This window comes from Falco peregrinus, chromosome 2 (genome assembly GCF_023634155.1).
Source record: "Falco peregrinus isolate bFalPer1 chromosome 2, bFalPer1.pri, whole genome shotgun sequence".
In the NCBI taxonomy this organism is placed as follows: Eukaryota; Metazoa; Chordata; class Aves; order Falconiformes; family Falconidae; genus Falco; species Falco peregrinus.
The window spans coordinates 28,065,952-28,083,814 of record NC_073722.1 but is presented as its reverse complement, the minus strand read 5'-3'; the positions used below and the strand labels follow the sequence as shown (position 1 = coordinate 28,083,814).

The window sequence follows — 17,863 nt, the reverse complement described above, 5'->3', positions numbered from 1 at the left end:
TACAAAGACACTCAAGAGGGACTTAGCTAGTTTCAGATGACCTATCACTGGAAGAGAAATTCCTCCACAAGTGTGTATATCTCATTGAAGTACCACATTTGTCCCTTAATCAAGAAGCTCAGAAAAGCCATAAGGGAGCATTAAAATGTATTCAGGGGCGTAAGATGAATACAGTATTGATTCTGAAGGTAAAAGCAGCTCATTACAAACTGCTTCCACAAAGACAGGACTCTCATTGATGAAAACCCATTCCAGGGATTCCCACTGATGAAATACCTAGAAACCCCATAACAGAACAGTAACATTGAGCACTGCAACACAGTGTGGGTGATCCCACAGGCAGAGACTGTAAACTAAGTTGGTTGACTTCATTCTTTCTACTGGAATGACATGAAAGAATCTCAGTGAAGTACAGGGTCTCAGGGTGGGGGGATGGCATTTGTCTTTTGGGTTTGTTCCTCCTTAAAGACCTCTAGCTCTAATCTTTACTTAAATAAACAAATTGGCAGGTCACCTATTTGTTACAGTAATCAAGACTGAGAATTTCAGTATAGCTGAAGAGTACTACGCTCAACTATGAAAACCAGCTTCTCTCCATGGTGCTCATTCAGCAAAACACATGCTGCAGGCTTAAATTGAAATACATGTAGCCAATACACTTCTGGTAAAATACTACATGTCAAAATCATTTGTGGAGTTTTGTTATAGCTACAAATCAGCATAAATCCACAAACTGCGTCACATTTGACCCTGGCTAAACACCAGGTGCCCACCAAAGCTGCTCTGTCACTCCCCTCCTCAGCTGGACAGGAGAGACCAAATATAATGAAAGGCTCATAGGTCGAGATAAGGGCAGGCAGAGATCACTCACCAATTACCATCATGGGCAAAACAGACTTGACCTTAGGAAATTAATTTATTACCAATCAAGTCAAAGTAAGGTAATGAAAATAAAACCAAATCTTAAAAACATCTTCACACCACCCCTCCCTTCTTCCCAGGCTTAACTTCACTTCCAGTTTTCTCTACCTTCTCCCCCCACAGCAGTACTGGGGAATGGAGGCTGCAGTCAGTTCATTACAAGTTTTCTGTCAATCCTTCCTGCTCAGTGGGAGGACTCCTCAAACTCTTCCCTTGCTCCAGTGTGGGGTCCCTTCCACAGGAGACAGTCCTTCACGAACTTCTCTAATGTGAGTCCTTCCCACAGGCTACAGTTGTTCTTGAACTGCTCTGGTGTGGGTCCCACATGGGGTCACAAGTCCTACCAGCAAACGTGCTCAAGCCTGGGCTCCTCTCTCCACAGATCCACAGGCCCTGCCAGCAGTCTACTCCAGCATGGGCTTCCTGTGGGATTACAGCCTCCTTCAGGCATCCACCTGCTCTGGCATGGGGTCCTCCCCGGCCTGCAGGTGGATATCTGCTCCATTGTTAACCTCCATGGGCTGCAGGGGTACAGCCTGCCTCACCATGGGCTTCAGCATGGGCTGCCGGGGAACCCTACAGAGCACTGGCACCTGGAGCACCTCCTCCCCCTGTTTCTTCACTGACTTTTGCTGTCTGCTGAGTTGTTTCTCTCACATATGCTCACTCCTCTCTCCAGCTGCAGTTGCTGTTGTACAGGATTTCCACCACCCACCACCCCCACCCACCACCCCACCTCCACCCCCCACCCCCTTCTTAAATATGCTATTCCAGAGGTGCTACCACCGTTGCTGAGCGACTCTGCCCTGGTCAGTGGCAGATCCGTCTTAAAGCTGGCTGGCATTGGCTCCATCAGACATACGTGAAGCTTCTGGCAGCTTCTCATAGAAGCCACCCTTGTAGCCCTCCTCCCTCCCACCCCTCAAAACCTTGCCATTCAAACTCAATACAATGTTTTTGGTTAGTTGGTTGTTGAGTGACCTCAAAGAATGTGCCTGACAAGTAAAACTTCCTTGGAATACAGTAAGTGAAAAGAAAAAACAAAGGTCTTTCTGAGTCTCAAATTTCCTGACATACTCTGGGAAAGAATAGTAACATCTACTATTGAACATTATGTGGTCCCTCAAGCCCATCTAAATAATTTCACACTTAAAGAGGATAACAGGAGAGGAAGTGAGAACAACTCCAAAATGACAAGTCTTACTGAGACACCATTCACATTTGAAAGAGGAGTTTGTCTGTATGCAGATCTGAGGGAAAATGAGAACAAGGCAAGCACATAACACCACCTCCCCCAAATGCCCTCCCAGGTTCCAGCTAATCATGGCTCCTCAGTTTCCTCAGGCAGAAACAACACCTTCCATTTAATGTCCTGCAATAGATATTTTCTTCCACTAGCTCACAGAGTCATTCACTCATTCACTGAACCCCATTATCCCCATTTACCCCCATCTACAGCATCCTAAAGAGTTCCACAGTGTCCTGGTTTCAGCTGTGACAGAGTTAACTTCCTTCCTAGTAGCTGGTGCAGTGCTGTGGTTTTGGATTTAGGGTGAGAATAAAGTTGATTACAAAAGTGCTTTGTTGCCAGCTGGGGTTAAACCACGACACACAGCCAACTACTTTATACCATACTATAGTCATGCCCAAAACATAACAAAAAGCCTCAGATTTTGGGACCTGAAATGATAGCCCTACTTCATGTTTTTTACTACTGGATTTGTTTAAAATTTTACAGTGCACAAGAGAAACAGCCCTATCTAGGTTCTTCAAAACACAAAAAACATCAGTTTTGAGCATTTAGCTGAAATATCACTTAAATAACACAATCTATTTCTGCATAGCAAACTTTCCAGATGACTGTATTATAGGACAGTGAAACCAATGCACAAAATAAGCCTTCTGATTTAGTAAAGTGCTTATAGCACATGTTTTAAGAGTGAATTAATCCCAGCCCTGCCACTAACCTGTTGTGACACTCAGGGCTTTTCACTTCACCTCACTATATATTCATTTTTTCCACTGTACAATCAACATAATGATACTTCACCTGCTTTTTGAAGCCTTTGAGAATTGCAGCAATAAAGTACTACATAAAAAGAGATATGCATTTCTATTGAAATTCACCTATTCACAGAGCCATCAATTTCCAACTCACTAGTTAAACCATCTTTATAAGCGTTCATTCACAAAAAGCATATGAAAAATTTACCTGCTCATTTTTGCAGATCCACACAGTATTCCCCTGAAGTAGAATAAAAATTTTGGCTTTGTATCCTTTCAGCTCAAGATAGCCACTTTTCTCAGGGGTGACAGAAGTTCGAGACTGAGAGTTATTATCAGACTGTGATTTCAAGGCATTGAGCATTGTATTAACCCAGGCATTCCTTTCTTCTAAACAAGAAAAAAATGAGACAAAGACATACGGTTAAGCAGCAACTTCATTCTTCTCCACTCATTGGCTTTCCTGTTCTTCCTACTATGCTATGCTGGTTGATGGTATAGCTATCAGAGAGAACATCCACCTTGAAGAGGAGGTGTACATAAAAATAACATGACAGACCATGTCAGTGGATGTGTTAGCAAAGACAGCCATTCAATTAACTCCCAACAATCAACAAACAGAAGTTAGACAAACTGATTATCAAGATTCTTAAAAATGTGACTACTAGTTCTAAGATGCTTAATTCCAGACAGCTTAAAGACTGAGGTGGTAGACAGGTGGCATGTTATACCTTCTGGAAGCCAGATCAATGGGAAATACAGAAGTTATGTAAGCAAAAACCTGGGAGCCTAAATATCATCTGTCACTGAAGAAGTAAGCCATCACCAATGCTATTTTCTATGTTTGGCCATGCTTTTAAGGAACAACATTTTGAAATTTACAATCTATTCCATTAAGGTGTAGTGGTTAAGCTTGATATTGTCAAGGGTACTGAATAATCAAGAAAATGCATGTTTGAATATCATTGCATTCATTATTAATTTAACATCTCACAAATACACGAACACAGGTAGGTGAAGTAATAAATTTCCACTGTCTCATTCACTGTTCAGATATTTCACCAGACTATGATCAATATATTTTAATGCTGAATACTCTGAATGCATTAGACTTGCCCCACGCAATTGGAACATCGTGAATATTTCAACTCTTTGATTTGGAAGGTTCAGGCTGTAAAACATACTGGGGGGTGGGGGGGTGGGGGGAGAAAAGGTCTATCCACAGTGTACGTAAAGTTGACACAATCAGTGCCAAACACTGCAAAGAGCACCACTAAATCAGTAATGTGCTTGCTTCATAAATGTCATGTGTGTAACAAGAAAGAACAAATACACAAATTTAAGCATCAGAAAATAGTCTGAAGAAAAGGAAGATAGCAGCCTGACAGACTAGCACACGGAAGGCAATCCAAGTGCTCCCCTTAGAAGTTTTTTTTTAAAACACACTCCTTGAAAGTACATTGAAAAGTGAAAAGACCACTGGAATATTTTAGTATAGTTGAGGGCATCAAATTACTCTAGAAGGTTTTTTTTAATGGTATTCCACTTCAATTAAGCAAAATCTCACTGCATCTGAGCAGATTATGCTCTATTTCATCGCTATCCCGTAACTACCAATTTTTTGCCCTGAAATGCCCCCAAACTTTCCAAAGCGTTATATAGTTTTTCCCTCCAGATACTTAAATCAATCCAAAAATAGTGTATTTTGATATACCAAAAAACAATAAATCAGAGCAGTGAAAGTAAACAAGACAAGCACTACAATCCACTGATTATATATTATATATATAATTAGATATATAATATATATATACACCAACTTTGGTACCAAGGGACACAGGCCAATGAAGACTGATAGCATTCTTTATTTTGATACTCCAGCAGACAGAAAGAAAAGTTAATAAATAAGGTCCACAGGATGAAATATTTATAAAAGTCTTGATTCCAAGGTCTTTGAAAAGAAGTAAGTACCCTTCAAATAGTCCCAGAACAGTTCCCAACCACAAATCCACAGAAGGAGTAGTATCAAGTAACAGTTTGTGCACATAACAGAAAGCAAGCAGGGTTATTTACATAATTTACTATGAATACAACATCCAGCTCAGGCCACTATGTCCAAAGATAGTTACATACTAAATAAAAACTCAATTTTAGGTATAAAAAGTGGTTGCTCTGAATATATTTCATAAGTCAGTATAAGCTGTTAACATTTTTATAGTATTCAAAGTCAATGGTCCATAAAGCAAATTACAGCCCTACAAAATGTATTGCACTAAGATGGCTATGTTCCAATTGGTACCCCTCCCCCCCAAAAAAAAATTGGAAAAGAAAGGCAAAAATAATAAAAATAGACATACTTTTTAAGTCAGCTAAGAGCATAAAAGTGCCTGAAATGATTTGAGCCAAACCTGATAAGAAGGATTTGTTCACTGATGCTGCACTACTGTTACAGCCTGCAGCAAACATTTACAACCAAGCTATAACCCATAAAAATGGGATTTGATAATGGAAATGCTGACAGACCCTTAGCTATAACGGGTCTGGCATGTACCTCTGTAAATACATATTGCCTATCTTTTTTTCCTAGGTATTCTATTTATTTGATTGTTTCCATAAATAAGTTATACACATGCACTGACATTGATTGGTTCCACATATTACAGCTGTAGGTTGATAAAGCATTAGATTAGAAGGCATACTAATTTCCCTACTACAATTTTCATTTGTATTCTCTATCAATATATGGCTGAAAATATCACATAAGGCAGCAAACAAAGACAGACAGAAAAACCTAGATTTCCTTTGATCACAGCATTACATTCAAGCTATCAACTTCATTTTGCTCTTTGTCAATTTTATATCAAATAGTGACTCGGAGCAGACGGCTGAGAGCATACAGGCTATAAGAGCTGCTAGTGAGACCTGAGGAACATCCAGAAAAATTCATCTTTGGGAAGGACGGGGGAGGAGGCAGAAGAGTTGGAAAACAGTATTCTCATTTTGATATTTTTAAAAACTATTCCTTAACAATTTCAGTTGTTCTTACAAAGCTTACAGTTATCTCCAATTTCACTTTATCAGCCCAAAACAGCTGGATTCCAGAAATATTTCAGGTAATGTAACAAGTTATATTTCACAAACATAATTTATCAGCAGTGATTACATGGCTTTTTGACAATCATTAGAATTACACATGTTCTACTTACCTTCTTTATCCACACGGAAGACAAAAGTCCTATGGGATGTGACAATTTCAAATTTATTCTCCCCGTGAATTCTTACTGTTGCTATAGCAGAGAGCAGTATTATTCCCTTTGAGAACACTTCCTATAATAAAAATGCCATAGAAATAGTTAATAACTCTCATGGAATGTTAAATGTCTCTGAGGTAATACTACTTGCCATGATGTTTAGGAAGTTCACATACACTGGCTGTGCTCCTAAAATTTCACCACACTATTAATAAAACTGCATTAATTAGAAAACCATGACCTACACATCACAAAATTCACTGTTCTGGGTCTATGCACACCTGCATCCTTCTAAAATAGAGTTAAGTCCCATGGTGAGATAGAATGCATATATTTGAGATACCACTTCATAATTTGTCTCATGACACTAATATTGCAAAATATCACACTCTCCTAAATTTACAAGTTTATGCCAAAGTAAATTACATGGACTATCTTCACGGAACCATAATTCAAAAAACTGTAACTATTATACTTGTAGAATTGAAACAGACAAGGGAAAAAAATTGTGCCTGCTCCTGGCACAAAATTCCAAAGAATTTTTCCATTCCTCCCACACTCCTTCAGTGGCTAGCCAATAAGAAAAGTAAATTCACTGATTTTATCACCAGTAATCCAAAATTTTCCCCAAAATTGCTGATTTGCAACTAGGAATCAGGACAACTGAACTGAACACTAAAGCAAAATAGGAAAAAGGAATTGCTGCAAGTACTTTTTCCAAGTCTCTTGTATTTTAACCTAATTAACATAAGTATTTGGGGGGTGGGGGAGTGATGAACAGGGAAAGGAAAGCTCCCGCAGACATGTAATACCTTGGAAATACTTCTGCACAATTCCTGGATTCCAGAGTTAACGCTGCTGCTCCTGTCCCCACTAAGCTTTGATTAATTGGTTTTCTGACCAAGACAATTCAGATATACTGCTAAGATTTATGATCCAGATGCAGTAATAGTCCAAAGGTGAGCTCCCCATAAAGAATTTGTACTGCAATAACTTTCCTCCAAAACTACAAATTATTATAACAGACTTTATACAATAATTTAAGGAACCACTGCGAATGCTAAGCACGAAGGATACACAGGATCATTTTTCTGTTTATTGAGGTTAATATACTACTGATTTTCACCAAATCCACACTCAATGTTGTTTCGCTTCTAGGGACTAATATACATCAGTGAATGCAGTTAAGCAAATAGAAATATTGAAATACAGCTGAAGCAAACATGAAATTACTACAATTACACCCAAGAACTGCTCTGTTACTCAGAAATATCTTAGCATTGCACACCCATTTTCTTTGTGGCTATATTTGTTAGAAGAGATTTTACATTTTTTTAATAAAGTTGGATATTATGTTGACTACTGATCCTTCACAATGGCAAAGCAAATATTGCATATAGTATTTCTAAAGGTGTTCAGATATAATTATATTACGGTGTTTGCAGGCATCTACTGGCTGTTTTTGGTAATGTAAGAGTAATTCAGACTGCTGGAAGTCACAGCTATTTTATTTGCTATAAGAGTTAGTTTCCTTCTAAGCTCAGCATAATTTTGATTTTGCTATTTAAACAATCATGCTTTTTAAAGCTTTGTTCTTCAAGGATACATATTTTCAAATACAGTTTAAACCATAACAATTTCTCAATCTTTCCTCTGCAGCAGCTTCCCTTTTGCATGCAAGAAATAATCCCTACTGTGAAAAAACTCTTGTTGATCAAGATACAGTTTCTCTCTTTGGAACACTCCAGACTAGAAATTAGGTGAATTATTGAATAATACAGAAAACAAACACAAACACAGCCAAGAACCTTACAGATACTCCTGTCACTAAGATATGTACATTAGCTTTAGGGCTGCAAAAAAATCTGACAGAACAACTTCCTCATGAGGAAAGAAAAACATTTTTTATATATATTGAGTGCTTTGATGAAAACTTTTATTTTCAAATGCAGCCCAATATCCCTCCTTGATAGTTGTGTTTTAGAATTGGACTAAAAGATTCTGGAAAACACTGTTTTGTTTTCCAACATTCCCAGCGCACTGCTTTGGCTTTCCTTCCACAACAGATTAAATATTACCTATTTCAAGAATGACAATGATTCACCTGTTTGGCAGTAAATTTTGTTGTCTGTTATGCACATACACAACATCACACAGCAAAATATCAAAGTTTTCCACAGGAAAAGCGAAGACTTTTTCCTAAATCACTAACATATTTGTCAGTGACCCTAAGATGTTTTTAAATAAAAACTTTCAACATAACCAGCAGTTTTTGCCTTACTATAAAGCACATGTTAGAGCACCAGTGCGCTCCTGCCAAAAGTAGAAAGAAATTTGAAACAAACACTGTGCCTACAGGGTAGCTGAAAATAATTCTCCAATTCTACCTTCCCCTCTTTGGTTTCCTTTCACTTCAGTTAACCACATTCTGTTAAGACAAAACCACACGAGATATTGCTCTGACCACATCAACTTACTCAGGACATGAACATAGAAGAAATTAGCAGAATCACAGATTAAAACAAAAACCATTCCTACGTCAGATGCTGTTTGCAGAAAACTTTTTGTCATACACGCAGATACAAAGTAAAGATCCCTATTGCTTAGAAGCTGACATGCAACTAGATCAAGGTTACAGAAATATTTAGAAAATTAAGGTTTAAATCATTTAGAGAGCGTTTAAATGGGCAAGATACACATTTTCCGGAATACGGCCCTCTGTGTCTTCCCACCCCATCCTCCACTTGTTTCACTCTTCATTAGCCTTGTAGCACACACTTCCCTTTCTTGAGAATCTCACTCCTCTCTCAAGTTCCTAATTTGAATGACAAATAGAGCTATTTAATATTGTTATTGTTTCTGGGTAAAATAAACAGTTTCATTTCACAGAGTCTACCCTCCTCTGCTTGTAATAATCATAAAAATACCCAAGTATGGATTGGTTTCCTTTTGAGAACTTTTAACTGATATGTGAAACCAAAAGTGTAACAAATTCTTTATAACATGCTTGCCTTTGTAAGAACATCCTTGGATAAACACACTAGAATAGACGGAACTTGCCATTAAGATCTAAAGTTAAAACAACAACTTCCCCATTTAAATATATATATATATAGCCAGCCACGTAACTAGGAGGGACCTGCTGCCTTGCAATGAACTGTGTAACTATCCTTGTCTTATCAGAACCAGCTCCTGAGCTGCATGCAGGTCTTGATAGTTCTGCAAATAGTTGCTCACAACGTCAAGGTAACAACACACAAGCAACAGCAGGACCATGCTGGTATCCATCCAGCAGGCAATATGAATACTCTGGTTGTGGGAGTAGTGATCCAGCAGCCACCACTGTACTAAAAACTCAGTTCCCCAGTAACACCACTGCTCACCCAACACAATCCCACTGTGCACTGACAGCTATTGGTAGTCAACTATGTTTTCCTCCTATCTACAGGTTAGTCCTGAGTTTCACCAAAGCCTCAGTTCCAAAAATTTTCTTCAGGCCTCACAGTTCTCAGACACACAAAGTTCTTAGCGTACATGGCTCACCAAGTGAATAAGTCAAACACCCAGATTTGGTCAAACTGTATACACACACAGACCAACCAACATCCCTTTCAATCCCAGCAGTGAGATTTTGTACTCAGATTCCAGGAAAAGTGAGCCAAAAACCCTTCAGACCAAGACATTTGCAAGCTCCTGATAGGCTAACCTGTTACAAAGACCTTTTAAACAGATGATGCAGAGTTGGTAGCTTCCTATGCATCAGCTAACACTAAATATTCCCCTGAGCAGAGGGGAAGATCTCTGGAATCTCCAATGACAAGCAAATGTATAACAAGTACTATTCTAGAGTAACTGACCTCCAAGTAACTTTTTCAGTGGCCTTCAAGGAAAAAAAAAAAACAAACCCAGTGCAGATAAAAGATTTAAAATTCTCTATTAGCATTTCTTTCCCTAATTATGCTACAGACAGTGTTAAGCAAATCCCAAACACTGTATTTTTCAAGTATTTCTTAATGACTAACCCTGCTTTTCTGCTCCTCTGAAACCCTGGGATGAATACCACAAAGGGCTAACATTTTTTGTCAGTGCAATCCAAACGTTAGTGTATTGTTCCCTTCATCTACAAAATCATGTCTTCTACTGTGAGTGAAGCAAAGTACAAAAGTAAAAACAAATTGTTTCATGTTCTTAATCAGTAGGCATACAGATCAACGTAAATAATTTTTTGAGGTTCTTCTTAATTTCTCTGGCCCCTCAGGAAATAGTTAGTCTTTTCCTACTTCAATTCTACCCTCCTCATCTTCTGCTGAAATAGAGCTAAGAGTGTGCATATTATCATAAAGCATCTACAGGCCACTTATTGATTACTACCACCCAGCATATACTGCTCAGGAGCTTTTACCTAACACTGTATTTTGTTCCTAATGTAATGTTAAGCTTCAACAGGAAATGCTTTGCAGCATTAAATAATAAAAAAAAAGGTAAAAAAACCCCAACAAACGTGTTTAAAGATAGGTCTCAAAAAAAACCCAAAAACACACAAACCACCAATGTAGTTTCTATTGTGAAAAAATAGTATCAAAAGGCCAAATAAGTCTTTTTAAGATCTCAATTTCACTAAAGGAATACATATTTTGTTGAAAAACACAATTTAAAAATCCATTTTTGTATCACACATCAGAAGGGAACTACTTTAATCAAAACAACTCATGAGTCCACAAATGTTTCAGTAAGATTTAATCCCTAGGTACAGAAACAAAGAACAGCCACTGACATGGTAGTACTATGCTGATTTTAAAAAGACCCATTCAAACATAACCTAGTCCAATGATATATGATTATTCCTAGAAGACAAACAGGAAAGAGACATTTTAACGAGTAAACAAGTGTGTGGGGGGTTGATTTTTAAAAGGACTTTCATACCACATTTAATGTCTCTCAGGAACCAAACATGCTGGGTTCCTATGACAAGACACTTTGTGACCACCAAAATAACACTGCATCTCTTAAATGTGTTTTGCATGATCCTGTTCTGTTTTGCAGAATGCAGCAGCATCACTTTCCATAAAGTAAGAAGAGCTAATGATATCTTATCTGAAAAGGTCAGGAATATAAGCCCTTTTAGAAAGCAAGAGCATCAAAAATACATGAAGATCTCAAGGACACCTTAAAATATTTAATAATGTCTCATCCTAGTACTTTGCAATTGAAAATTAATTCAAGATGAATATTCATTTATTTCTGAATTTCTTCACGGTAATGTGTGTATTAACACAAATGCATTTCATCACAAACATGAACAAAACATGTCACTTACCTTTTCATTATTGTAATATGAAATGCTGTCTCCATCGAACTTAACCCAGCGCTTCTGAAACACACGTTTGCTGTAAATCAAAAATTAATACAATTAAAATAATAAACACAAACTAACACTGGCTTTTAAGAATGTCCCAAGCACAAGTTACAGAAAGGTCAAATCATATTTAGCTTCCTGTGTTTCAGCTTAAAAATTTTGAAAATTAAAATAAATTTTAGCCCTATCATATCTTTCCAAAAGGAGAACGCTGATTTCTTATATAATAAAAAGATCTGGAAACAAGAAGTGCAGTATTTCTAGACTTCTTTTATAAATTGGTATCTTCATATTATTAATCAATTCAGTTTTCTTTTTCTCTATTGCCTCCCCGTATGCTCTAGATCACGTCTGAAGTGACAGAGGAAAAAAACAACTTTCAATAGTATAATTTTGCTTGAAATTAACAAGGATGAGAACTGACTATTTTTGTTGGAGACAAAGGAATATTCTGAACACTGAGCATACTTCAAGCATTACAAGCTTTGTAAGGTACCTTCCAAAAAAGAAACTGAAAAACTAAAATAACCATTTCATTGCCATGTTTATAAGAAGAACACCTCTGTTTACAGGTTATGGTGTCTCCAGTCAACACCTCCCAAAAACTCTCTTCCCTGGCCAATGAATAAATCACAGTCACACCAAACCACTCAAGTACATCAAATTTCATTTTCAGTCTGTGTTATGAACTGAACATCATTAATGAGAGGCTCATTTGATTATTTCAGTTTGCTGTTAACTCATGCTTTATAAGGACCTCCTAAAAAATTATTTTTACATGAACCTGAAGTAGTCCATTATACTCATTTAAAATGTTGACAGCCTATTAGTTATCATCTATAAAAGTTTCAGTTCTAAAATCTATTAAACAAGTTAATTAAGCAAGAGCAAGACCCCACTCTAACATCTCTTTTCCCAACATTATTTCCTTTCCTGCTAAATGAGTGTTCTGCTTTAGGATTAGTAGACTGTGATAGTTTATCAAAACTTTAATCAAATAGCAGCTCTGGCTTAATTAACTTGTATTATATGACTACAATAAATCATCATTTTTCATAACCTGGAAAGGCCAATGTAAAATCTATTTTCCATTAAAATGTCAATAAACTTCAAGATGATGCAGGGAAGAAAATGTGAACCTAAGCACCATGTACAGTGTGAGTAAACTGAATGGCTTTACCATTTAGAGTGAACTAAAAAGAGGAGCTGTACTTGAAATGCATGATTTGTAGCAATTTAAGAAAATAGTATATACTCATTCCCCTGAGCAGATATGAAGTGCCAGGTGTAAATGAGAGCTCTGTAAGGAGGAGAAGAGGCAAGGCAAGGCAAGGTGGGGGGATGGGTGTGCGCGCACACAGCTAACAGGGAGTAGAACAGAAAGAAACATCCAATTGGCAGGGACTGAAATAAGAAATTACAGTGCTTTAAGGAATGAAAAAGATTTTTTTTTCTTTTGGTTGCTTTCTTTACACCTTCAGATATTTGGTTCTCTTACAGTACCATTTCTCAAAAAATGCAGCATTCCTTAAACCACGCTTAGGAAGAAGTCCTTGAAATTTAGCCAAGGAGTATCAGTGACTCAAAGCTAATGACCCTGCTGCAACTGTTCTATTCAGTCCTATCAGTATCAACCTTGTGGTTGACTCATCTTTTTTCAAATAATATACTCTCATACAGTACTTTATCTAAAGCATTCACACTTTGTTCACAACTCTATTCCTTCAAATAGCGTGAGTCAACTGGAAATAAGAACTATACTTTTTATCACTCTGTTAGCTAATTGCTGGAAGTGCTGTTTAAAAAAAGTCCTAGAAGTGAAATAAAACAAAAGTTAAAGCTAACTGCAGCTCTCTGAGAAGCCAATACACTAACAATTCTGAAAAAGATAGATATATAAATGCATGTTATGCTGGGGAAAAGTCTTTTGATTCTGTGTGTAATTATTATTTGATTCTTTAGAAAAAGTAAAAAATGGCAATCCATAAATGTGAATGAAACTTTGAAAAAAAATTAAAAAAAAATATGTTTGAGCAGATTAAGATTCCATGATGGCAAAATAGGTTGATTCCTTCTTATTATTCAGCTTCAACAATGTATCACTGTATTAACACAAATGAAGCCAAAACCAAAGACATTAAAAGTTCCTAAATCAGAACTCTTAAAAAGGAACAATAAAAAAAAAAAGGGGGGGGGGGGGGGGGGAATTGCTATACAACAGAGCTCCTTCCAGTGAGCTCAAACTAGACTGTATTCTCAACCAATTTAATTCTATAACTTTTTCACTAAATTGAAATAAAAAATTAATTACTGTACTAGTTGATGAGTAGTGATGGATTATTATAGCCACAAATTATGAAAGGAAAGGCCAAACAGTTTAATACCACCTTTTAGTGTAGCTAAACATAGATTCTTAAGAACAAAGAACACTGAAGTACTAAGGCTTAGAAGTACATTAAACTAGATGTATTACAGCGCTAACAAGTTTAACAGGTTTGATTTCTAGATGTTATAGTGAAGATCAGAAATAGACTTTAAAAGTAAAATTGTGCCACTTTCAATACAAAAATGAATTCAGAACAATTTAAAATGAAGAATAGTTTAGTCAGTTTATTAAGGAGAAAGAAGAATTTCATCAGTTTGCAAGTATTTATGAAGGGAAGATCTAATAATAGAGTGCTCTTTAAAACAATCTAAGACAACCTGGAATTTAAAGTAGATTAAAATAAAACAATTTTAAAACCTTTTGAAAATAACAGAAATTAAACATAAGGATTTTTAATTTTCTTTTACCTACAAATGTGGCAGACAGTCTGTTCTCTATAGTATTCCTCTCTTCATTATTTCAAATCTTAAAGAAAGACTTGGACTTAGATTCCTCCCATCAAACTTCAGCATGTCAATAAACTAAACCAGGAGAAAATTCAGCCTAGATGCATTTCTAAAGCCAAAGCTCAATTTATACACACAATTCTGAAACCAACAGGATCTCCAGTCACACTAATTATTAATTTATACATCCATGGACATATTGGTGAAGTTGTATTTCAGAATCAGAATTTCTTTTCACTAACCTTGTGGCCCACAGAAAATCAGCAAAAATGTACATATTGGAATTTTTTTCGTATTTTTCTGCTGCAGTTCATGAGTGGTGATGAACACTTTTAATAAAAATATTTTTCCTGAGTGCACCTCCAAAGTAAACTTTAGAATAGATAACATCATTAAAAACTTAAGAATTCAGAAAAGCCCTATGCAACAAAACTAGTTCACTTTCTCACCACTAATAGTAAGCTGTGACCAAATACGAACTTAACATCTCTCATGCAAACATATATCCTCACAATTACACAGTAATCACTGCAAATACCATACCCTTGAGGGGATAATTTATCCAGCCATCCTGCTTTAACCTTCGTTACTGATGGTCCATAAAAACAAGCATAAGGTGTTATTGATTCATTTCCAATCACAGTTTGATCTCCATCAAATTGCTGAAAATGCATTTGTTCACTGACCAAGCGATCTGAATCTCCACACTGTATCTTACTACAAGATGCTGAGTATGTTTTTGCTTTGTTTTTCTTTTTCTTTAAAGGCAAAGAACATTGTTCCACAAAAGAATACACAGATTCACTTTCAGATTCTTCTGGTGATACTACTTTCTTTTCCCGAGACAGTGATTCATTTTTTGCAAATTCCTTTGTCTTCTCTTCCTGATTGTTAAAGGAACTAGAAAGAAAAATTGCATTTTACTCTTCATATATTGCTACAATGCACAACTATATAAAATTATTAATTAGAACAAATATTGGTAAGATATTATAAACATGTTTATAACTTGTTTAATCATTCTGATAACCACAGACATGCTAAAGACAATGTATCTTGTAACTATGACCATACTGAATCCTACTTTCTCCATTCAACAGGAGTAGTAGCGAGGTAACACTTGCTGCTTCCTTTAGAAGCCTGAATAGAAGTTTAAAATTAATTCTCCCTCTGCAGAAAACTAGCCTCACTCTTTTTAATATTTTGGAGGACTTGCAATATTACCTCTCTTCCATCTCCCACCTCAATAGAAGCCAAGTACAGAGAGGAGAGTTAAAGAGCACGTTAGCTCCCGTTTCATCAAACCACTAGCCACTACCTCATGAGAGGGCTAGAGAATGGGTTTTAGGTTTGCGTTTGGTTGTGCTTTTTTTTCTAATAAGCAGGTAGAGTATGAGAGTATTCAGGCATGGTTAGCTAGCAGACATACAAAACTAAAACTTATTTCATCTTTGTTCTGACTGGGGAAAAGAGGGACATCTTCTAAATACACAAGAGCCTTAAACCTTCATAAGTCTCGGGACAGCCACAGAGCCAAACATCGCCTCCTACAGCATGGGGTAAAGGCTCAAATAGGGAAAAAAAAAAAAAAATAAATGCAGTCACGGTTGTGCCTTCAGAGATAGAGGTCTACTTGTGACATCAGTAAATAATTGTTTCCTCTTTGCATTTTGAATATCTCTATAACTCGTATTCAATACCATAGATTCTTGTAAGAATACTCCTCATTTGTTCCTAGATCCAATTTATTTTCAGAAGCCAGGAATTCATTTCCATGGAGTTCCTAGAAAAGAAATACATTATAATCAACGTTTGTATTGAAGTAGTAAGTGATGTTTAAACTACCGTAGACATAAATCACACACAAACAACAGTGTAACTAGTAAAGCTTTTCTTTGCTGCATTTTCAAATGTGCATTTGGAAGATCATGTTTTCAAGAGTATTCTAAGAAATGTTAATTTTGGTATTTCCATTTTTAATAATAATAGATAAAACATTTGAGCACAGTCCAAAATAGCTGATATAAACAAATAAATGAAGAAATTCAGTGCATAGAAATAGTAGTGCTCTGATGTTTCTTGAAGCACAACTGAATATTTTACCCTGAAATTTTCTAAGCTCAAAAGCCACATGTTGCATGCAGGTTAAGCATACCATTTATGACTTGCCACTAGTAGCCTATCTTTCATATCAATGTTTCTCTGAATTAATTGTACACCCTTCAGAGCATACTAAAAATAAAATAATCGTAAATTCAAATTCCTGCAGTAACACTAAACTCAACCACACCAAATATCTCACATTTTCTTGCCAAGCTCTTCTTCCTAAAAGGCACATTTATTAGTGTTTGTTTAGAAATCTTTATCACAAACTGCTTGCAGCATACAAAATGTCAAGGTTAACACTGTTCAAGAACATTACATTTCACACTTCCTAAACTTGATCTGACAGTCATACTGCATACCAAGCTTCTTGATACTTTTCTCTCTTCCTTAAAAAAACAACCAACAACCTGAAATTAACATCTTTGTGTTTTCTGATGGAAGCTTTTTAAATTACTCATTCAGGCTTTGATGTGTATGTCATGAAGGATAGCAGAAAAAAGTGGAAAAACTTTTGCAACAGTTGCTATTTGTTTTCTGAAGAGCAGTGCCTCATCTTGTATTTGAAGGCTGTAACTTGGCAACAGGAAAAGGCCAGCTTAAAAAAAAAAAAAGGCACATAGCCCAAAGCTGTACACTGCAGTACAAATTGTGGAAATCACAGTTTGCTGCTAGAATAAACCTAGGTGAGCAGTCTGCCTTCCTCTGCCAGCCAGATCCATATAAAAAAAAAAAAAACAAAAAAAACAAAAAACACAAACCAAAAAAACCCCAAACAAACAAAAAAACTCACCGAAGCCCAAGATCAGCCACCACCCACACACCACACTTAACAATGTTGTAGCATGAAGGATTAGAAAAAAAAAATCATTATAAAACAAAACATCTGCAAACAAACTAAATGGAAAACTTAAAAGCAACCTGTCCACTGCTTATCTAATGCTTGGATTGATTGAGTCTCACAAAAGAGGGGAAATGGCAGTGTCCCACTTCTATGCAACAGTCAGGAGGCTAATATCACCCAGGAAGCATCTTCAGACTAAAAATGGTCAATATCCTTTATCTTCATTTGTTTACCAAGATGCAACTGCAAACCATGCCCACTGAAGCTACGTGGTAGTACCTCTTCCTCTCTCCCGTGAACCTTTATGATAATAGTTCTATGTCCTGCTTGTGCTCAGCAATCTTCAACATTTGGGCAAGTGAATTCAGGGAGCCTGAGAACTTCTAAGCAATAATCTAGAAATGCATTGCTATTGCCAGTAGATTTTAAAATTTAGAAGTCTACAAATGAAGACAGGTTTTGGGGACAGGGAGTTCTATTTGCTCATAAAGACGTATATTTCACCCAAATTAAATCCTAAGAATTTCCAGTGTGTTGTTTATAGAATTACTC

General features: G+C 36.6%; 1 protein-coding gene across 4 annotated transcripts in view; it reads right to left on the bottom strand.

Annotated features, from left to right (window-relative positions):
• The window catches only part of ARAP2 (ArfGAP with RhoGAP domain, ankyrin repeat and PH domain 2), a 130,034-nt gene that overhangs the window by 93,602 nt on the left and 18,569 nt on the right, over positions 1-17,863 (bottom strand). For all 4 annotated transcript variants that reach the window (XR_008745820.1, XM_055796151.1, XM_055796150.1 and 1 more), the window contains exons 5-9: positions 16,065-16,147; positions 14,908-15,264; positions 11,494-11,563; positions 6,132-6,252; positions 3,134-3,315 (exon numbers count right to left, since the gene is read on the bottom strand). Coding sequence is in view for 3 of the 4 variants with exons in the window: in XM_055796151.1 (XP_055652126.1) it covers positions 3,134-3,315; positions 6,132-6,252; positions 11,494-11,563; positions 14,908-15,264; positions 16,065-16,147 (813 nt within the window). In the remaining variant the exon portion in view is untranslated. The remainder of the gene's footprint in view (positions 1-3,133; positions 3,316-6,131; positions 6,253-11,493; positions 11,564-14,907; positions 15,265-16,064; positions 16,148-17,863) is intronic.